Here is a 21,685-nt window from a genome sequence, read left to right as displayed (position 1 = left end):
CAACACATCATCATTTTCAGCATGCTCATAGTACGTAGAATTTACTCTTTATAGTTGGTTCGCTGTCCTTTCTTGTTATCGCTGATCTCGCTTGTTGTACCAAGGTACAAGACATAGGACTTATCATTGGCTGTAGGTGGGCCTGTTGAGGGTCCACGGATGAGATCGCTGTCACGTGCATATCAGTCATCGTTCTGTCGATGGTCAGCCAGTAAGGGTATGTGCCACCCAGGAGCTACTGACGTTTGGCGACGGCAGTGCCGTAAAGCCCACGTAGTCCTCTGGTTATGGTATTATCTTCGCATCTAGGATAGGGAAGTTCATGTGGTTGTCCAACCAGCGTCGTCGGAAAAGTTTCACGCATGGGAGCGCTGTTGCTGGGAACCATGTTTGCGATTTCAACCTCAGAAATTTCTATGGTCGCGCTCAAGTGCGAATCAACCCAGAAAGTATATAACCAAGTCCACCGCTCCCTCTTATTTTTTCCACTTTAAGCAACATATTGTATACACTCGTCCAAGCTCAACTCATCAAGATCTCAGATTTCCCTCCGAACTATCACCAACAAACTTCAGTCACCCGGGTAAACATCATAACTAAGATTTCCTATTCAAACTCCCAGCAAATATGTCATCCAACTCTACTATCACCGCTGGCAGCCATTACCAGCCGTTGGCCACAACGCCTACGGTTCCAACCATGGACGACTACTTTGACAGGAATCTCCAGCCTTTGCTTCTTGCTCTGGCTGCAAAAGAAGACGGAGAAGAAACGGAAGATGGTGAAGAGTTGGACTATAGAGATCCAACTCCTCCTCCTCATCCTATCGCGAAGGATAAGTCCTCCGCTCTCAAAATCCATTTCCCAAAACGGATCTGGAACGAGGTTGTTGCAGAGAGTGAGCTCGATCGAGCGAAAGAAGTAGCAGCGAAGCCCAAGAAGAGTTCAAAGCGGTTGCGCTCGGAAAGTATTCTTGCCGTCGCCGAAGCTGAACCGAGCGAACAAGAGGCGCAAGACAGCAGACCCAGGCGCCGACGTCGGGTCGAGACTGAGCAGGAAGTTGGGGAAAGTAGCCGCCGTGTGGGGACGACATTGAGTTCGGGTCTTGGTGCTGCATCGAAACGAAGCAGTCGTATCCCTCCTGCTGCTGGTCCAAGCAGTAGACAGCCACCAGCAGAGAACCCGTATGCTAAACAATATTCCAATCATACTCGTTCGGCAACTCTCGTCACCCGCTCGGTCCCCGCTCCCGCTCTCGCTACTACTGGAACCAAAGGCAAAGGGAAAACTAAGGCTGAACCAGCACTTGGACGAGCACCCGCGCCTGAGCGCGCTTCTGCATCCGTACCTTGGCCGAAATCACGGTGGCCAAACTATGTAGGCCCCCGCACAATGTGGCGCCGCCTCTTCCCCCATCTCAACTGCGAGTTTAGCGAGTACAAAGGCGTACCGGACGCATGGCGCGAATTAATGCTATGGGACAAGGACCAAGGCTGCTGGAGAGCGAGAAGGCTAGATGGTTCCGAACCATATGTTAAACAAGTGCTGGGAGGTATCGGGTTCCTGAGAGCTTGGTCTGAGAGGAGGTGGGGGTCTGGAAGCGAGATGCAGAGGGAGTGGAATCGGAATAGAAGGCTGGCGGAGGAAGAGGCTAGTTTTAAGGATTGTCTCAGAACTAGAGGGTAGTGACGTCTGCCGGAAAGTCATGAAAAGGGAGTGGCTGTTTCGTGAGCCGATATGAAGGAAGAATTACCTGCATGAGAGAAGTTGGGTGTGTGTGTGTGTGTGTATGTGCTTGCTGGACGAATAGGGCTGTGTAGAACTACGATGGAAGGATTGTTGTGCTTATCTCGATCAACGGATTGTGCAAAGTCTTCTTGTCGGCTTCTAGTTCTGTACGTCCGCTGTTAGTTTGCGCAGCGATAATAGCTGTTGCGTATTCGTTTGCGCTGTTCTATTTCTTCCTATATACATTCCATGACTTCAACACATCTATGTTCCATCATCACCTTGTTTGACTGACGGCTGCTTGTCTTGAGTGGTCGAAGTAGGTGGTGTCGACTGTTCTGACTTCTGCTCCGCTGTGGTCGCCGAAGACAACGGCACCGAGGAAGCAGAGGCTGTAGTTGATGGTCTAGCGTGATGGGCGTCATCATCCTCATCACGATCTATTGGTTCCTCCCATGATACGAAGTCTTGTTCCTGGCTTGAAAAGTTCGCACCTTCTGGCTTACGAGCATGATAGAAGAAACTGTTGAATCAGCAGAGCCAATCATTCGCGATGACAACAACTTACACATCAGCGTAGTAGTGTCGGTCTTTTCTCTTAGCCTCCGCTCTGCACTCCGATAGAAAGACTTCTACTTCCTCTCTCGACCACTTCAGTACGCGCGTGAACAGGCCCAGCGAACTACTCGGAAGCCAATCCATTAGATCTTCATAAACGAAGCGACCGAGAGCCTTGAATCTCGCGCCCTTTGCCCACTTACCAACGGGCCATTTGTACGACTTGAGGTTGATATTCTTGAAGCCTGCATTCCGTAGTTGTGGCGTGAAGTGTCTCGGTCCCGTTCCGTCGAGACCGATGACTTTAGCAGCCTGGAGAAAGAGCTCTGACCAGCGGATCAGCGGGGAATTTTCCGCAGTGACGCCAGAGTCCAAGCATCGTATGGGGAAGGCAAGGTCTTGGCACTCAAGGTATCCTCCTGGCTTGAGGTTGACGTAGGCTTGTTCGAAGAAGCGGTCCCAATTCTTGATGGCTGCTACCATGGCTCGGGCATGGATGAAGTCGAACGGATCGCGGAAGATCCAGTCCGCCTCGCAGTCATCGATGAGGAATTCACAGTTAGGTGGTACTTGAGCGGGCTGGATGGGACTTAGATCAGTGCCGAGAACACGCGCGGATGGATGCTCATCAGCGAATTCAATAGACCAGATACCAGTTCCGCACCCTATGTCAAGCACATTCTGCACGTCTTTTGGTATAGGTGCTCGGTAGAGTTTCCCATCTAGTGTCAGTCTGAAGGCGTGGTGTTGTAGGTCCAGTCGATCTGCTTCCACCTGGGCTGGTGTCAGCAACTCATTGCTACTTAAGTCGGTAAGCTGCACACCTCATCATTAGGTACCGGGTACTGGCCCTCGGCGTAGGCGTGGTACCGCCTGCCATTCTCATAGCGAAAGTTGAACACTGACGAGGTTGCGGACATGGTGTAGGAAGATCGATTGTCACCGTAAGCAGAATCACCAAATTCAGAGTCGCGTTCGTCGCTTTGATCGCTTTGCCCCTCGGTGTCCTCACTCTAAATGCCAGCTGTCAGTCGGGCAGGCTAACACAGCCAAGCGATGGGACAGGGAACGCACGTCGATTTGAAGCGACGGACCGGAGCTGCTAGCCTCTTCAGCGGTGGAATAATCAAGGGCGCTCCCGTTAGTGCGTGGAGAACTGTTCGATGCTGACATGTTCTCTTTTTTTTCTTCCTCTCGACAGAGAGAGGCACGAGGCAAAACGTAACGATCAAACTGGCGGCCTTAGGCTACCCCCCAGCGCGCTTTAGATGGATTGCGCAGTATCCAGCTCAGTGGTAACCCAAGCGTAGACGATCAGTGCTGCGTTGTTAGGTTCGCATTTTTCAGAAGTTGGGCCAATCATGTGAGGAGAGGTGGTCAACGGGCGGAGTTTCCCACGCATTTTCATATGCCGCGTCTTATTCATGGACTATCTGGCAGGAACGGCACGTGGAGATGGCTTGCATTAACTCGCTCCGTCGGAATTGGCCCAAGTCGTCGTAAGCGGTCTATGGATGTCGAATCATCGGACATGAGCGTTGGGTTTGGTGCAGGGCGGGCTGCCGGGCGTAATCGCCGCGTCTCTCTCCGGCTAGGATTAGCCGAAGTCGTCAGTGGCTGCTGCAGGATGTTGGCGAGCCGAAGCTAACATGTGATAATACTGTTGTGTAAAGGTATGCAGAGATACAAGAGCCTCGATGAAGGAGTTTTGAGAGTTGTAGTGAAAAGAAAGTAGATTGTCACCGCGACGGCGCCAAGCATGCGCGCCTCTGTCCCCACCCACCCGCAAGGGGTGCCGATCAACTGCGAACATGTCGACTCCATGCAGGAGCGTTGAGCGTTTGTTAGTACATCGAGACATCATCTCTTGAGGAACGGGTCCGCCAAAGAGCTCGGTCGCGCCTCCCTGACACTCATTGCCTGCACTCTGCGCGTCATCGCAGGCTCTGGGTCTAACGCGACTCTGCCGGACGCGTCTACTCCCGCCATCACGCGGCTGTCTGCGCCATCTGCCGCTGCCGCCCAACATCACTTCATTAGGTGGCCAATTCTGATTCGTCATTCGCTACCAAATCAGATCATCAGTCGCCTGTTGCAAGTCTAGGGTTGCGCCTGCCTCTGCGTCTCCACGAATCGCTATGTCGCAACACTATCAAGACAGCTCGCGTCTGCGGAAAGCTCCACGGGTGAACAAGTGGCAAGAAGAGCGACAGAAGGAAGATGATCTGATAGCCCCAGTTGGCGTTTCTGGATCCACTCACCATCTCGAACGGTGGGCTTTAGTGACGGCGGATATGCCACAACAGCCAACCAAGAAAGCCAAATCGCGAGAAATCGAGGAAGAAACCCAGGAGCGCATTCGAAGAAGATATTATTTTCCGAGACGTCTTTGGCCGACGACTTCGCAAGGCGACCCTGAACCTGTGGATGAGCGCACCATGGTTCATTCCACAAGCGACGATGCGCAACCAAAAGCTCCGAGCCCCACGACTACCAAGAAGCGCCACCGCTCACCGTCTCCCGCTCGAGACAGCTTACGCACCCATCTCAGTACTGTAAGCTACGTCCAGACTATTAAGCGACGTCGTTCAAAGTCGCCATCGCCGAGGAGGTCTGCTTACTCTGCCTTCAGCACCCAAACGTATGGCGCAAGAGCGCTCAGTACAGCAGGGTCTGACGAAGAGTACGACTACTACCAGTCAAGTGAATGGAGCTTCCCAAGCAGCGATGAAGAAGACGAAGAGATGACATGAGGGCTCATTGGCTCAGGCAGGCAAGACTGCGGCCAGTAGGAGGACGTCCGGCTTCCCGTCGCTAGGTCCCAGAAGGAGGCATTAACTCGAACAACTTGAACTCAAAAGAGGTCACTGCCAATAGTACGTTGCGCGCACGCTCACTATACTGGGTTTTACATCAGCGCTAACCATCGGTGGCACCAGACATAGACCTGTTCGCACATGTACATTAGAAACATCAAGATTGATCCAATTCTCATGCCATGCATGCTGTATTGCAGTACTATAGGGCCCGCTTGACGTGAGTACTACCACCTTCGCTAACAAATTAACAAATAGACATTAGCTTGCTCGACGCTCCCCGAGATCCTGATCAGCCCTGGAAGCTGCGAGCAACGGTCGACATCGATCTTGGTACGGTTGCGTTCGCGATCGATTTGCTCGATACGCCTACGGGTCCCATACCCGGCAAGGGTTGGAAGGCAGCAGCGTCAGGCCAGTTACCGAGTGCAGCTGGATCTCCACCCAGACGAACCCACTTCGCATGCGACGGTGTTGGCCCATCCAGAACAAACATTCTATACCATCCTACAGGGGCGACGTATGGTCCCTTGGGCGCCTTGACTGTACATGCTCCGCCTGAGCAAGACACGCTCGGGAACAGGATACGCGCACCCATCGAGCTTCCATGAGTACTAGACTCAGATCCGAGCAGCGACACTTTGATCGGACCACCGGAAGACGAAGTCACCGTGAAAGAGTAGTCTTCCTCCCAGATCCAGTCGTTTTGAGGTAGCTCAAAGGTAGGCTGCGCTGCACCAGAAAGCAGATAGGGTGGGAGGAAGACCTCAATGCGGTGCTCCTGGGGATGCTTGCCCTCATCTTGAGGATCGGAGCCTGACACAAGGATCCTCCCATCGTCCATGACGACGGCTTCGGAGTGATACATGCGCGCAATCGTCGTGTTAGCCATGATGCTCATACGCTGATGTCGTGGCTTTCGGGAATCGTACAGAACAGCGTTGAGATTCGACTGGTCTGCAAGACCGAAACCTGCTTCGCCAACTTCAGCGCCATTCAGGATCAGATAAGTTCCATCTGGTAGCGTTGCCATGCACGAGATGACACGTCGAGAAGGCATGCGCTCAAGAGTCCATTCGGGGTTGGCGACATCAGGTTCAATACTGACGCAGTTGTCGAGACCCCACTTGGGTTGTCTTGCCGCGCCACCACAGATGAGCACCTCCAGCGGAGCGTCGTAAGGGTAGTACTGAGGCATAAGGACTTGAGTACCCTCGTACGGGCAGGTTCGCCCTCCGGTAGGATCGTTGACGGCAGCTGGTGCCTTTGGCAAGATCTTGACTGTGTCTAGGCTAACTTCGTCGAGGATACGAGCCTCGTTGTAGTACTGGATGAAGATACCACCCGACGGCAGTACGACTAGGAAGGGATAAAGGTTGTACGGGTCGGTATCCCTTAGGTACTGCGCTTCGTACACAGGCCCAACGGTAGGCAAAATCTCCATGTTCGGCACCGGCGGACCATTGGAGCCATCTTGCCCGCCGACGATCAACATCGATCCGTTTGCCATGACCATTCCTGTAGGATACCAACGGCCTCTCTGAAGCTTGACGCTATTGACATCCTCCTGCCAGTCATTCGTGCCGTTGACACCGGCAGAACCGTCCGGCCAGTAGATGCGGACACCAAACAACGAATCCGTCGACCATCCACCAATATTAATTTGCCGACCAGCACGATCCGGCATAGTCAGACCTGCAGCGCAGAAGATATCCGTCTTGATGCCGCTCAGCTCACGGAAAGCATGGAAAATGTCGCCACCAATCGAAGGATCAAACTCATACGCACCGGTGGTGTTGGGCTCACCTGTTCCATGCTTCTCGAGGAGAGAAACCTTGCCGTTGACACCAGGCTGCGAAATTAGAGGGATGATAGGACCGCCAACCAAGAACTCGTAGCGTCCAGCCGCAATGCCTTTGGGGTACTCCCATAAGTATAGAGGATCGCCTTCCCATTTGTACCAGCTGAGTCGGTTGCCTTGGCCGCACAGGGCTTCGGGGTTGCCCGGACAAGCAGTGTTGCATTCAGACTCTGCGACTGTCTTTGAGCCACTTTTCTCGATCCCATCAAGGTCTCCGCAATAACATTCTTCACCATACTCCATTCCAGCTGCCTGATAACCGAAGGCTTGGCATTGGCTTAGACACCATTGTGGTGAGTTGCCTGTCTGGTTCACTAGCTTCCATGGAAAAACTTGGTTGTTGGTGTCGGTAATACATCCTTGGTATTGCCAATCGCTCACATTCTGGATAGGAGCCGGAGCGTTGATGACCTTCAACGGATCTTGGCTTGAGTAGATGCTCATTCGGTTGGGGCCTCCGCAAGTCTCATCTTGGTTGCCAGCACATTTTGTGTTGCACTCTGATTCGGAAGAAGCAGGCTTGCCGCCCATTCTCACCTGCGGGAGTCAGTGGTTGGTACATCGACAGACCTGACTGTACTTACGGTATTATCACAGAAGCATTGGTAACTGTACTCCATAGCGGCGATCTCGTAGCCAGCTTTCGCGCATGCGTTGGAGCATGAGGCAATGGTCATACTTTGATCATCGGGTTGTTGGTAGTTGACGATGCGGAAGCCGGGTCCATCAACATAGCAGCCCTTGTACTCGAACCCTTCCGGGAGTCCCGTTGCAACAGGGACTGCACTGGATGTCTTGGTCGCAGATGCTGTCTGCGAAGCAGTAGGTGAAGCAGTTGCCGAAACGGTCGATTCGCCACCTGTGTAGAATCGGAAGAACGTCAAGCGATCAGGACCGCCGCACATCTCAGTTTGATCTCCATTGCATGCCATGTTGCACCCAACTTCGCCGTCAGGTGCAGGGCCGCCATTGTTTCTGATCTGATTGTCACAGAAACATTCACCAGCATACTCAGTACCAGCCAGAACATAGCCTCCTGCTCGACATGCGTCTCTGCACTTCGCATTGGTCATAGCACCGGCCACTCCCATCCCCACGGACAGCGTTCGACCGCCGACGCTGTCTGTGTAACATCCTTCGGCGTTCCATCCTACCTTTGGTTCAGGAGTTGTGGTATTGCTGGGTAGGTCGGGTGTCGCGGTACTTTGTCCGCTAGCGTACCATACCAGGGACAGTACCAGGAGCAGTAGGCTAAATGGCTGCCGCGAGGCGTTATGTTGCGCCATCTGTGGCGCAATGGGAAAGTCAAACGAACGATGAAAGTATATGCAATTGACAAAGTTCCGAGTGCAAGAAGGCGCACCGGCTGTTTAACAGCACCCAGGATGTCGTATAGCATCCCAGGCAGACGATGTATATAAGCGTCTTGTATCTCTACACCTCGACCACCGCTCAGCCCATGCTCTGCCGCGCCTGATCAGACCGATGTCCCATCACGGCCGTACAGTATGCCAACTTCGGTAAGTACGTTGGTGACAACCGGCCTGCATGACTGCGGCGTTGCCTGCACGTATCAGCACTCGAGCTGCATCTTTTCAATAGTATACTTTTCTCATATTGCGGCTGACAAGGCAAGAAAAAACAGGGACAACATACGGACCGCTATCTTGTTAGTACTCGCTTAGGCAGGTGTCCCGCTGCTTGGTATTACCGGATAAGTAAAGGGTCTTATCACAGCCAATCAGCGTCCTGACTACATACGCCAGCTTTAATCTATTTTCCGCGCATACATGTTAGCTCCCTGAAAACTCTCCTATTGATTTCGCTGCAGTCGAGCGCTATGGGCCGGCGCTCTCGTGGGCGATGTCATCTGGCGATCTCAGGGTCTAGCAGCACGTTCGCTCGTTACACACTGCCGACATTGGACAAACGTGTAACTGGTGCGATGGCGCGCCTAACATGCGGGACGATTCGGACTCTCCTCCGTAGCCCTACGACGAGATCCTGGGTTCACGATGTTGCGATACGAACTGGGAATGATCTAGCGCTAAGAATAGCTACGTACATGACACCAGGTTGGCTTTGCCGCTCTTATGCCGCAGCTCTGCGATACCGTATCAGTATTGAGTCGTCTCCTAGCTGCATCAGCTGCGCAAAATCGCTTTGTTACATCTATTAGGTGGTTGTACGTATCGTCACCCCAGGCGCGGTCAGTAGCAGGCGTCTTAGCGATTGTCGAGACGGCGATGGGTTGCCCGATAGAGGTAACCCGTTGTGGAGGTAGTCCGAAGCCTTCACCACCAACTCGACACCACGGTTTGAGCAGCTTATCATCCGGTCTGAACTGCGTGAGAACACACTACCACACATAGCAGCCTCAGGTCAGCCCCCAAATTTGAAGGATGGAGTGAAAATAACGTGGCGCACACACAACCGCCAGTGGCTGATCGACCCGTGTGGGGAACATCTGCGAACAAGATACGCTGCCGCCAGACACTAGCCAGGTTGCTTACACGTATAAGTCTTCTGAAGTCTAGCCCAGCATAAGTGGAGATTTCTCGTGAAGAGAAATTTGACTACCCTCACCATGCAGCCACCATGTACCTAAAGTCAAGTTGTCAGCCTCGCAGTGGCATGTGACAACGAGCTGAGTCATTCGCACAGCGCCCACGATATACTGTGGAGTAGGATAAGTCTCAATATTGTAGAACTAGGCTGGTAGAGGGAGTTGCTATGCATGTCAGACACCCACTTGAATGTATTGGCATCCCGTATTCAGGAACGTTCGGTATGAGGATGATTGACCGGCAGTTGGATACAGGGGAAGCGATGCATACGATATTATGCACTCGGTAGTTTCTCGATGTTGCAAGCCCAATATTGGTTAAAGAGCGGGTTTGTGGTGTATGAGTGGACTAGCAGGATGGTGCAGCGATACTGGAGGTAGCCGAAAGGAGATGATGTCTCGTGATGAACATTGCTTTGCAGGCTGTCGAGGAAGTAAACCCGTGATGGCTTATCTCTCGACAAGAATCTGGACGCATCCGATCGTAGTTCCTGCACATAAAATTTACAAGATGGTGTATTGAGGGGTGGGAGGTATGGGTCCCAATGCATTAGGTTTGCCAATGGTAATCGGCGAGGAGAGTAAATCGATACATGAGAAGAGACGCCTCTATTCTACTGCCCAGAGCTGAAACTCAGCTGCTGTATGGTAAGAGTGAACGTCGGTCGTAGTGACTGCTTCCAAGATGCTTCATATGCTGGGCATGGACAAGCTAATCCTCATGTGGTTTAGTTCCCGCGGGGTAGACGGAGTTAACCCCGAGCCATACACTCGAAGTAGAACACACACACAAAGCTGAAGCCCCAGAGCCAGAACACAAGGCCCCCTGATCACGCCCTGTCAGAGTTTGGTACGTTGCCGGAACAGTCTCCATGGCCTCACTGCCGTCAGTTCGCGCATGCATCTTCGATGTAGACGGCACTCTCATCAACTCCGAGGACATCTATACGGACATCTACAACAATATCCTTCGCGAGTATGGAAGACCAGACTACCCTTGGAAGATCAAAGCTACACAGCAAAGTAGAGGCACAAGGGTTCGTATTGCTCAGCCTCAAGCCATCTTCCATCCCGCTCATTCTTCGTAAAGGGTACAAAGCGCCTGCTAGACTGGGCTCAAGTACCCCTCACACCCGCGCAATGGTCAGCAAAGGAGAAAGAGAGTACACAGCTTTTCAAGAATAGCAAGCTGCTCTCAGGTGTCGAGACACTTCTTACTACCCTCAAAACAAGAACGTCGCCTCCCGTGCTCCTCTCACTAGCTAGCTCCGCCGGCCACCAAAAGTTTGCACTGAAGACGTCGCACATACCAGTCATTAACAAAGTATTCGATGACCCAGCCTTCCACGTCTTTGGTGACGACCCGGAAATGTCGGATAGTAAGAAGAAACCAGAACCCGATATCTTCCTCCTTGCTCTAAAGAGACTAAACGATGCTGAGACAGCCCGCGGAGAGCGGACTTTGGAGCCCAGTGAGTGTTTAGTGTTTGAAGATTCAATTGCTGGGGTTGAGGCAGCAAGGAAGGCAGGTATGCGGGTCGTTTGGGTGCCTCACCTTGGGCTGGCGGAGGTTTGTAAAGGGAGGGAGATGGATGTGCTTATGGGTAGGACGGAGGAGGATGGCAATGTGCCGAGGTATGGGGAGCCCGTGGAGGGAGTTGCTAAGAGTCCTGTGGTGACTGAAGACGGACGAATGGTATCGGAGGATGGAATGGCGGAGCTGAGGTCTAGTCTTCAAAACTTTCCGTATGCTGCGTATGGCATTAGAGTTGCGCAATAAGCGAAAGACGGCGACTCATAAGCGTATGATGACCATATGTAGTGAGCGACGGTAACATCTACATGTTGGAAAGTGCCAAATACTTTCCCGAAGTCTCCCAAGGCAAAAAAAAGCTCTACTCGTATTCAATAGATTAATTCCATGAACACATTGATGTACTAAGCGGTCTCAGCATGTGACTCGGCCAAACTTGGCCTATGTCTGATGATACTCTCCCCACTCGTGCTATCGATGAGACGAAAAAAAAAATGATGTTTGCCTTTCATCTGACCTACGCAGGGATCGAACCTGCAATCTCTTGATATCGACGAATCGTAGTCAAGCGCCTTGCCATTGGGCCAGCAGGCCAGTTGTTGTTGGTGTTGGTGTTGATGATAGCAATCTCAATTTGACTGTTATGTATGCAGCGTTCTATACTTGAAGTATTTGCTGCTTGCTCGAAGTGTCATAACGAAGAAATCCGTGACTCAGTCGTGATCTTCTCCTAGCTGGTTAGCATACCGTGGTGCCGTGGAAGTTTTCATTCGCCCCACTCTGTGGTAGCTGTCGATTGGTCATATCTACCTGATCAAGCAAGGCAGGCCAATAGAATCAATGCCACTGATGGCTCCCATGAGAACGCGATAGCGACCTACAAGGTCCACCATGATAGCTCAGGTTGACCGTCGCGGCTTTTGGCCATATGGTGTCGGATCAAGCGTGGCGGAATGGCAAAACTCCAAGAAAAGGCGGGGCGTGCTCAATCAGCGCTAAAAGCTGGTAGCGTCGTCGCGCGACACGCGACGCGCACACCGAAGCTTCATTGCGCCTTCATTTATCGCAATCGCTTTCATCAATCACACGACAGCAGCATCAAATAGGCATCTTTCATATGCTGGTTCCAGTCATCTATCTACTTGCTTAAGTAACCCGAATATTGGGGCGTGCATAGCTCCATCTAGAGCAGCCACTCTTCCTCTTCTTCATTTCCCTGCGCCTCGGCCTCCACAAAACCGTCATTCTGATGCATCGTTGGATGGCCTGTTTGCGAGCTCTCACTGATAGTAGAGTCTCCTTTGAGTTTGTCCATTGCAGCTTTCAGCTCGTCTGGGCAGAAGAGGTGGCACAGCATATGCATATCGTCAAACACGATTTGGCGCTGCTGTGAACCTGGGATATAGATAGTGTTACCAATGTTGAACGTTAACGAGTACAGCAAATTTCTGGCGTCCCAGTCTTCCACAGGCTCAGATACTGGGAAGTTTTGCTTGTAGTTCCGTATATATGCTTCACTGCTCAGGCGGTGGCGCGGTGCCCTCCAATCGCCAATGTCGTACTCATTGTGTCCGTAGAAGGAGCAAACGTCGAACACGAAAGCCTCGCCTGTCTTCGCTTCGATTGCTGTGTTTCCGTCCCAACAGTCACCGTGGAGAAGGCATGGTTTTAGGATTCGGCCTTCTGCTTGGAGAGGCAACAGGAGACGTGGTACCACTTTCTGGAGTGTGAGATCGCAGACTACATCGAACTCTGGCCATTGGAGAATTGGCTTAGCAAGCTCCATGACATGGCCGAGGTGCCGACCATACAGAGTGCACCACGAATCTTCCCAGGTATCGACAGCCTGAGCGATACGCGCATGGCACGTGGAGAAGTGAAAGCCGAATTTGCCGGTTGGCGAGATGGATCGTTGATGCATGTCTGCCAGACCCGCAGCTAAATTGACTGGGTCTGCAGGCTTCGAACATCAGCTTTCGGTCACTCCAAGAGAGCTAAATTGCACATACCTGTTCTCCCACATCTCGGAAAGCCGCAAGCAGAAAGTACGTCTCTGCTAAACCTTCGTCGATCTGGCCCCAACCATATGGGTGTGGAACGAATGAAGGGGAGACTGCATAGATGGATTTGAGCGATTCGTATTCACCTTCGCACATGTGCCTTCCTATGCTTCCTAGAGATACAACCTTCGTCGAATCAGTATTCGTTCCCCAATAGCTCCTCGGCGAGGGGTCAGACCTTGAGGAAGTAGTTGTCGGTCTGTCCGGTGGGAAGCTGGACAACAATCTTGGCCGCTTTACCCCAGAGCGATTTACCGCAGTTGTAGGCGTCTATTACTTGAGTCTTGGGAATGGGGAATGCTGGATCAAGGTCAGTCTTCAATCAAGAACCGCTTTGGCTGATATACCTGCGATGACTCGCTCATTTACTTTGTAGGACCCGCTGATCTGTGGCGGAAGAAGAGGCTCAGTTGGCATCTCCTTCAGGTCTGCTTGCGCCTTGCCTATAGCGGTTCTCGAAACAGTATGGACCTGTTGTGTATTCATCGAAATCACGTTGGCGCAGTCCTGACTAACGATAGTGAGGGGTGATGAACCTTGGTGCTCGATCGGACATACAAGAGGGGAGATGCATATGCGGCACAGCAGCAGAAGGAGACAAACGCTGGCGGTACCCCGCACCCGAGATCAAGTGCAATGACCGGCCCTTGTGAATTCGCGTCGGAGTCTAATAAGCCTCTTACTCGTATAGAGGTACCTATATCCGCCGCACCATCTGGAGCGTGACATCAACTTTACTATTATCCTTTCCATTCACCAAGCGTATCACACGTTCACCCTATGACCATGACCTCTCTTCTTTCATGCATCATATGCTTTCGTGGACTTGACTTAGGCAAACAGATCACAGCTTCACTTATTGCACACCTTGAACCAAGTCCCTGGCTGTCCCACGTGGTCTCCCTGCTGAATGTCCCATTCCACATTCACCACCTTCATCTCTCTCTTGTTCCCTCCCGTAATTTTGTAATCGTCCGTGAACCACGCCGCTTCTTTCAGCGACACAGCCTCGCTGGGTTAGTAATCACTCGCATACAGAGGCCGAGAGAAGTGCCACAATAGGCTATGCACAGTCGCAGCACTTACACCAATTCTCGTCTGTCAAATAATATGCCTGTATATCATACTACATACAAAATACTCTGCGGTTATGGAATGCTTGCTATATCAGACTTAAGACAAATCGCTTTCAAGCTACAACAGCGTTTAGTAGTCTTTTTTACTCTGGATTAAGTTAGACTAGAATAGGCCGAGTCTTACCATCTTTTACTATAAGATCAACTCCACACGAGCAACTTCCGAACACCTTTGGTTAATATAGTAGAGATGTATCTCGGCTCTAGAGGAAGACATGTAGCTATTTTTCATAACGAACTGCTCTTGTATAAGCCGCAAGGTGAGGCCGAGAGAGATGATCCACTTTTAGATTCCGAGATCGGAAGTCTCCTTTCCGATGGCGATTCACCTCAAGAAATACATCATCTCAGCATTCAACGTGTCATATCCCTTCATCTCAAACCACAATGTCACAACCGTTATTGTTAGAGGGCTTTTCCAAAGACGCCCCCTCTGCACCATCCATAAAGCTCCGATACGCAGATGTACGCGCATACCCCTCCCCATGATGACGCGACTTGGCTGAGAACAATTTTGGGAGTGCTCAGGTTGCTGTAACAGGAACTGCCAAAGAGTTTTCTGGTGTATATCGGGGCAAACAATACCATGAGGCCGACTTCGACGCAGTGCTAGATCGCGCATTGGCCGCAGGGGTAGAGAAAGTCATGCTTACAGGCATGTACGCTTCCGATGCGCAACTCAATCTTGCAATGGCCCGGCATCGTCCAGAGCAAGTCAAGGTCACTATGGGCGTGCATCCGTACCATGCCGTTGAAGCAGATGAAGGTGGCGAGGAATACTATCAGGACCTGTCCCACAGTATCACAACGACCCTCAACGACAAAGAAGACTCGCATTTGCTGGCCGCTTTCGGGGAGCTCGGCTTAGACTACGACAAATTGGGCGAAGCGCCCAAAGACGTCCAGATACGCGTGTTCAAGCGACAGCTCGATATGATCGTGAACGCAGGGTGGGAGCTGCCTCTGTTTCTTCACTGTCGCGCCGCGTTCGATGATTTCATCTCCATACTTGAACCATATATGGACCGGCTGCCTTTACGATCTGGCTTAGTTCACTCCTTTGTCGGAACTAAAGAGCAGATGCAGAAACTGGTCGCGATGGGCTTACAGGTTAGCGTCAACAACTTTGCCTTCCGAGACCGCGACAGCTTGGAAATGATCAGACATTTACCACTACCCAATCTGCAGATCGAGACAGACGCACCGTGGGGCGATATTCAAGCGTCTAGCGAAGTCGCTAAAGTGTATCTGAAGAATGCGTCCAAGTGGCCTTGGGGGAACAAGAAGAAGGACAAGTTTACTAGGGGTGACATGGTGAAAGAGAGGAATGAGAGTTGCAATATGGAGAAGGTGGCTTTGGTTGTAGCTGGCATCAAGGGCATTGGTGTAGAGGAAGTTGCAACGTGCGCGTGGAGTAATAGCATGACTATGTTCTTTGCGCGTGGCTGATGTGAGTGGGTTTGCCAATTACAAACGCCGCGTGCAGACGGTCACGCTCGCCTTGCGGCTGATTCTTCTAGTTGTAAATGATGGCAGCATGATGAGACATTGGATTTACAAATTCGCGAGATCATTCATATTCCGTCTACTTTGTCCCATTAGCACCGACCCCGTTCGTCTTCGTACCATTGGACATCATTCCGTTCGTACCCGTCTTCTTTGCCCTCGGTACCTCCACAAGCACCTTGTACGTCTTTCCAGCGCTGACATTCTTGATGACATCGCCCTCCACTCCCTGCCCGTCAACCACGACCTTCGCATCTTTCACATCTCCTCGCTTGATCTGCACATCAAAAACCGCGCCTCTGAACTCTCTCCTCACCTTCATGCCGTCCCATGCACTCGGCATCTTTGGCGCGATCTTCAGACCTTCCCTTACGCCCCTCAAACCGCATAACCCTTCGATGAAACATCTGTACGCCCAACTCACAGTTCCAGTGTTGAACAGTTGACTTGAACGTCCCGCTGTACGGTCCAAATGCTCAATTCCATGACCACCACGATAGTAGTTGGGAATGAAGATTGGGAGCTGACCACGACGAATCAGATCTTCCTCATCAGGACCAGGAATCATAGCGCGGAGAGTGTTGTACGCGCGATCGACTTCATCGATACCGTAGAGCGCCCACGCGTAGAAGGCAGCCGCGTGGTTGTACACTGACCCGTTCTCACCCTGACCAGGGTACTTTTGCGTGACGCGGCCGACATCTTCGCGCATTGCTGTAAACGGCGGACCGAACATGACTACTCCGTAGGGTGTTGTGAGTTGCTCGTCAACCTGGGGAAGCATTTTTGCAATCTGCTCCGAAGAAGCCGCGCCCCCAAGAATAGACCAGGCTTGCGGGTTCAGCCAAATGCGACCTTCCTTGTCGTCTTTGATGCCGAAAGTAACGTTGTCATCGGTGATACCACGGGCGTACCAGTCGCCGTCCCAGAGGTGCTCGTTCGCCGATTCGTTGACCTGTTCGGCGCCCGTGCGGTATTTCTTTGCGATATCCGGTTTGTTGGCGTCGTCGCAGATCTGCGCCCACAAGTTGACGGCGTAGGCTGTTGCAACTGTGAGCCAGCCTGATACGCCGACACCTTTGGGACCGACCATGTTCATGGGATCGCACCAGTCACCCTGCGCAATGTACGAGAGGCCGCGATCATCTCGTGCATTGGACGAGAGAAGCCAGTCCATTGCGCGGCTGAAGCGCTCGAAAACAGTGAATGTATCGCCATACATGCTGGTCACCTTCTCGTCTAGTAGTGCGTAGTCGCCAGTTTCGGCAAGGTAGATTTCAAGGGCGATAGGCAGCCAGACACAGTGGTCAGTGTGAGGGATCTGGTTGATGTACTTGAGTACCGCACCCTTCGCTAGCAGGATACCATCTGGCATCGAACCGTTCTTCTCTTGTTGACCTACAGCAGTCGTGATAGCCTTCCTGGCCACTTCTGGCTTGATGAAACTCATACCCATGTTGTCTTGTAGGTAGTTTCGTGTCTGGGGATCGGTTGTAAGTCTGTTCACGTCGCCATGGTAGTACAATTGCCGTGGTAGCCAGTTGTTGACCATATTATCGAGATCTTTGTCAGGAGTCTCGAGACGCACGCAACCGCTGCCTCTCATAATGTAGTCCTCGTAATCCCTGGCTGCTTTCGCGAACGCCATCTTGTTGAGATATCTCTTGCGCATGTCCAGGATTTCGGCTTCATCGTATGCGGGACCGAAGAGAAATCTATACTCTTTGCTCTCGTTCTCTTTCAGGTCGGCCCAGTATTGCACAACTGCAGTCGGAGTCTCGTAACGGGCATCGCTATTCGAAAGTTGCGAATTTTGTAATGCCGATGGCGCTTGTAATCCACCTTCCCCCTCGAAAGCCTCTTGCTTTGCTTCCCATGAGACTGGTGTGGTTTCGCAGAGAAAGTAGGTCTTGTCTTTGAGGTACTTTGTCTTTGGATAGTCTTCTGCTTTTTGGTATGGCGTCTTACAGCTTCCAACCACGCCACCAACGTTGGCATTCCACTCCGCTTCTTGGTTCATCCATGACATGTAGCCTAGGGGAAAGTATGGGTAGACACTTAGATTCCGCTTGCGATCGGATATGTTAGTGACTTTGATGTTCCAAAGCTCAGCCACATCGTCTGTTGGGAGCAGAAATGTCATCTCAACGCGGATGCCGAGCTTCTCCACAGTCCATTTGATGTCGCTCTTGCCTATATCGAAGGTAAAACGATCCAGTTTTGCCCTTACCGGTTCGTACGGCGCTGAGAAGATGTCGCCATTCTCTTCATCCTTGATGTATACGAATCGGCCGGGGTGATGAGCATAGTAGTTTTGCTCCGGCTGCATAAAGGTCTTGGCTTCGAGATTGGGTGCATAGGCGTATTTGGCAGGCTCGGGTTGCATGTACTGCGCAGTTGCAAAGCCACGACATGTGACCTGAATCATCATACGTTGATTCCACAGGAACGCACCAGCTTTGGGCATCTCGGTTGGGCTTGTGAGCTCATATCGCTCGCCATCTTGGGTTGGTTGTATCATGGTTGGAGTATGGACAAGGATTGTACCTGTGAACTCCGCGGGGAAACTTTTATACCGCGATCGGATGGTTGGTTATAAAGAGACGCAAGGGCCGACATGGCTCAAAGGGCGAAGCTTACTATGTTTAGTGACACTGCAGAAGTCAATTCAACGCAAGACCGATGCGGGAGCAAAACGCGTGACGGGCACAAAGTCTTAGCGTTTCTGCCGATTTAGTCTACAACGCGAGTATCAAACTCGATGCTCGTTGACGAGACGGCTAGCAAGGCAAACGAAGGTAGTAGATACTCCTATGAGAAGATGCAGCAGGAACGCAAGCTTAAGATGACCTTGAAAACGAAAGTCCGACCAGCGTGCAAATCTTGAAAAGGATGACGAGGGATTTTCGCAAGACAGTCATCTGTTTCTTAATGGTTCATATAAGGTACAAAGCACAATAAGCCGCACCGCGTGGGGCTAAGCGAATGGCGGTGTGGGGTTCAGCCTGAAATGGTACTATGTAAGCGCGGAGACGGTTGTCCGGACCGCAACGCCTTTAGCCAGCCGTGAGGCAATAGTCATGCCCCAACATGTTCAAAACACAACGATCGATGCATCGTCAATATGAGCACAGGATTCGGATTGCGCAATCCGATGATCCGACTTATGTGGAAAAGTGGCGAGGATGACGGAAAGTAATTGTTGGCGCATACGACAGTGTGCGGAAAGTAGTGTGTCAGCTGCTCGTGATGTTGAGTAGTCACGGGTGACAAGCAGGACTGTACCGTTCCGGTGCCGATATCCGCAGACACTACAGCCATAGATATTAAGTAAGACCAAAACCCGCTACCGGCCACCCCCATCCTGGGTATGCAAGGTGCTGCAGCCCTGTAGTAAGTGTTGGGTGTCGCGAAGTCTTGAAATGCTCTTTGTTGTTACTGGCTTGTGGAAAAATATTGGTAATGCTCGCTAGACTGTGGACGAAAAAGCAAAGGCCGGTAAGGTGGGGTAGTGTACCTTGAACGAGAATGAAACTGTTATCGCGGCTGACAGAATGACATTTCCCCCAGATCAGTGAAGGCCGAGAAACTGGCTGCCTCTCTACTTCTACTGGACGACTTTACTCAGCAGTCCACAATGTCGCACTCCTTCCAGTCCAACTCTTTCTTTCGGATTCCTCCTATGATGGTGCTTTTTTCGAATTTTTGGTGATTTTGACATACTTTCCCGTCTCGGGGAATGATTTCTTTTCTACCACCGCTGATGGTGGTTCCTTCTCCCACCACGACGGAAAAGCTGGAACACTTGTCCGAAAGAAGCGCACCTTCTCATCGCCGCAGACAATGGCGTAAACATCATGCTCTTGTTGGTCTTTGATGATTCCGTAAAGGCCGCCTTGTACATAGCAGGCCATAGTACCAGCAGGCCGACGGAACAGTTCCTTCGCGTTATTATGCGTGTTGTAGACAAGGACTGAACCGTCGCTTGTCTCGAGTCCCAAAAGCCGACCTTCGTCCATCCACCAAACATCTTGGATCCCCCATATGCGCGTGAGTCCCTTGTCACTTTTGACTTTGAAATGCTGAAGAACCTTACCGTTGGGGCCGTCGGAGGGATCCCAGATGTACGCATCTTCATCCACGCAAAGCGCGATCTTTGGTTCTGTTGGATGCCATTTGAGACTACGGCACCAGTGGGAAAACTTTTCTTGCATAGCTGCCGTCTTCTGTCCATCAGATACAACGTGCACTTGGACTGCATGGCCGTTTTTAGAACTCCACACGATGAGCTTCGAGTCTGGTCTAGATGGCAGGTGTCTTGAGTCAGTATATGTTTCGTATGTCGTTTGTAAGGAAGCTACTTACGAGAATGCGCCAGCCCAGCTCTGTCCACCAGAGTTCTCTGTGACCCACATTAAGGCTCCAGTGGAGGCAGAGTACATGCGCATTGTGCCATCCCAGGATACCGAAGCAACGTGTTCCTTGTCCGGACTGATAGCCGACCACATAATGGCGTCCGTATGTCCAGTGAGGCGGTGGGTCTCAATGCCTGCTTCCAAGTCGTAGATGGCGACGACTGGAAGATCGTCTGGTTCACGCATACCTTGTTGGGTAGAATCATTCTTTGAATGATACAATAGCAATTTACCATCAGCGCTGAAGCTTACAGACCCAAAGTTCCCAAGCGTCGCATTGTCAATGATGGTGTTATGACGCCTGCGATGATCTGCGGCTGCCTGATTGAGCGATTTCATAAAGTCAGAACGGAGTGTTGACGCATCGATAAACTCCCTAGTCCATTCGTGACTCGCGGCGAGATCTGGGGCGATTGCATCGATGGCTTTAGTAGCGAGCACGGCGGGATCAATGGGCTCTTCTTTGTCGAGTATTCGGCCATTTTGGTCCAGATCCCAAAGGATGAGCTGGTTGGTACCAGGAGCGCGGCGATGAGCCTCGTGCGAGATGGAGCTGACGAGGGTATAACCCGGTCTCGGAGTCCCTACACCCATGCCTTGGTCGACATCTGCAACGCTTTCTTCGTTGGTGTCAGAAGGCCGGAATGTCACATATCCCGACCCTTCAAGGACCTCGCACAGCTCTCGGGATGCGAGGTCGTATATGAGAATGCGCTCTGCATCCGTGCTGATGGCCAACAACTTCTTGTCGGAACTGAGATCAGTGTAGTAGCTTCTGTATATATTCTCGGGGTCTTCTCTCAGATCAGCACTGAAGTCGAGGATGTCGTCGGTTTGTGACCAATCCTTTGGGTGGCCTGATGCATACTGGGCCGCGATGCCAGCACGTTCAAAGTCTTGTGCCGGTTCGTCAGGAAAGACGAACTCTCTCATGAAGTCTTTGCGTGAATAACAAGGCATATTGAAGATGTGTAATTGAGTAGAGGCTGTCAATGTCATCCCAAGTGTTCTTGTCCAAGATGGCTGCCTAGCCTGGCGAAGCGGGGGTAGATCGGCGGATGACGTTCAGGTCAGCAAAGGCCAATCATGTTCAGCAACTAGCAAGCGCGAGATATACCAGGAATCACACATGAAGGTGGTGTAACATACGACAGCTACTTCTAGGCAACAAGACAGAGACATGTAAGATCGCAAAATGGGACACACTATTGGAAGATGAAGAGAAAGAAAGAGATATGTGCGAGCTGAAACGAAACGTCGATCCCACCTATGCTGTGCGCCCGCCGATGCTCAACTGCTCGGGAAGCAGGAACAAAGAGGATGCAGCAGCAGGGCAAAGCCGCCAGATAGGCTCGTTACCTCAAAGCCACCGACGAGTCTTGCTGCAGAGCAGCTCGGACTCGCCAGGACGAAGAGGCATTACTCTTGGGCGTTGCCTTTGTTCAGCAGCCATCCATCAGAAGATGAAGGGACAGCCCCGGCTGCTGAACCCACAAACGCGATCT

General features: G+C 51.7%; 9 protein-coding genes and 1 non-coding gene across 10 annotated transcripts; 4 read left to right on the top strand and 6 right to left on the bottom strand.

The window, feature by feature from the left end:
* Positions 1 to 627: 627 nt before the first annotated feature.
* J4E82_009140 (uncharacterized protein) lies at positions 628 to 1,686 on the top strand (the record flags this gene model as incomplete). Its single annotated transcript, XM_051735366.1, has 1 exon — positions 628 to 1,686. The coding sequence occupies one exon, from the start codon at positions 628 to 630 to the stop codon at positions 1,684 to 1,686; it is 1,059 nt and encodes a 352-aa protein (XP_051584872.1).
* A 306-nt stretch (positions 1,687 to 1,992) lies between these two features.
* Positions 1,993 to 3,206, bottom strand: J4E82_009139 (uncharacterized protein; the record flags this gene model as incomplete). Its single annotated transcript, XM_051735365.1, has 3 exons — positions 1,993 to 2,251; positions 2,297 to 3,060; positions 3,111 to 3,206. The coding sequence occupies 3 exons, from the start codon at positions 3,204 to 3,206 to the stop codon at positions 1,993 to 1,995; spliced, it is 1,119 nt and encodes a 372-aa protein (XP_051584871.1).
* Positions 3,207 to 4,424: 1,218 nt separating this feature from the next.
* J4E82_009138 (uncharacterized protein) lies at positions 4,425 to 5,039 on the top strand (the record flags this gene model as incomplete). Its single annotated transcript, XM_051735364.1, has 1 exon — positions 4,425 to 5,039. One exon carries the CDS (start codon positions 4,425 to 4,427, stop codon positions 5,037 to 5,039), a length of 615 nt encoding a protein of 204 aa, XP_051584870.1.
* A 355-nt stretch (positions 5,040 to 5,394) lies between these two features.
* On the bottom strand, positions 5,395 to 7,972 carry J4E82_009137 (uncharacterized protein; the record flags this gene model as incomplete). Its single annotated transcript, XM_051735363.1, has 3 exons — positions 5,395 to 7,500; positions 7,548 to 7,943; positions 7,967 to 7,972. 3 exons carry the CDS (start codon positions 7,970 to 7,972, stop codon positions 5,395 to 5,397), a joined length of 2,508 nt encoding a protein of 835 aa, XP_051584869.1.
* Positions 7,973 to 10,401: 2,429 nt separating this feature from the next.
* On the top strand, positions 10,402 to 11,309 carry J4E82_009136 (uncharacterized protein; the record flags this gene model as incomplete). Its single annotated transcript, XM_051735362.1, has 2 exons — positions 10,402 to 10,566; positions 10,620 to 11,309. 2 exons carry the CDS (start codon positions 10,402 to 10,404, stop codon positions 11,307 to 11,309), a joined length of 855 nt encoding a protein of 284 aa, XP_051584868.1.
* Positions 11,310 to 11,576: 267 nt separating this feature from the next.
* Positions 11,577 to 11,657, bottom strand: J4E82_009135. The gene has a single exon. It is a non-coding gene; the product is annotated as a tRNA-Arg (tRNA).
* A 589-nt stretch (positions 11,658 to 12,246) lies between these two features.
* On the bottom strand, positions 12,247 to 13,609 carry J4E82_009134 (uncharacterized protein; the record flags this gene model as incomplete). Its single annotated transcript, XM_051735361.1, has 4 exons — positions 12,247 to 13,023; positions 13,073 to 13,249; positions 13,302 to 13,423; positions 13,471 to 13,609. 4 exons carry the CDS (start codon positions 13,607 to 13,609, stop codon positions 12,247 to 12,249), a joined length of 1,215 nt encoding a protein of 404 aa, XP_051584867.1.
* A 1,037-nt stretch (positions 13,610 to 14,646) lies between these two features.
* J4E82_009133 (uncharacterized protein) lies at positions 14,647 to 15,708 on the top strand (the record flags this gene model as incomplete). The annotated part of the gene is made up of 2 exons (XM_051735360.1): positions 14,647 to 14,724; positions 14,788 to 15,708. The coding sequence occupies 2 exons, from the start codon at positions 14,647 to 14,649 to the stop codon at positions 15,706 to 15,708; spliced, it is 999 nt and encodes a 332-aa protein (XP_051584866.1).
* Positions 15,709 to 15,844: 136 nt separating this feature from the next.
* J4E82_009132 (uncharacterized protein) lies at positions 15,845 to 18,286 on the bottom strand (the record flags this gene model as incomplete). The annotated part of the gene is made up of 1 exon (XM_051735359.1): positions 15,845 to 18,286. One exon carries the CDS (start codon positions 18,284 to 18,286, stop codon positions 15,845 to 15,847), a length of 2,442 nt encoding a protein of 813 aa, XP_051584865.1.
* A 1,159-nt stretch (positions 18,287 to 19,445) lies between these two features.
* On the bottom strand, positions 19,446 to 21,140 carry J4E82_009131 (uncharacterized protein; the record flags this gene model as incomplete). Its single annotated transcript, XM_051735358.1, has 2 exons — positions 19,446 to 20,067; positions 20,131 to 21,140. The coding sequence occupies 2 exons, from the start codon at positions 21,138 to 21,140 to the stop codon at positions 19,446 to 19,448; spliced, it is 1,632 nt and encodes a 543-aa protein (XP_051584864.1).
* Between the last annotated feature and the right edge of the window lie 545 nt (positions 21,141 to 21,685).

The sequence above is a fragment of the Alternaria postmessia genome (genome assembly GCF_024291825.1).
Source record: "Alternaria postmessia strain BMP 2775 chromosome Unknown scaffold_83, whole genome shotgun sequence".
In the NCBI taxonomy this organism is placed as follows: domain Eukaryota; kingdom Fungi; phylum Ascomycota; class Dothideomycetes; order Pleosporales; family Pleosporaceae; genus Alternaria; species Alternaria postmessia.
The sequence above is the reverse complement of the archived record's forward strand: the minus strand, read 5'-3'. Positions and strand labels throughout refer to the sequence as shown.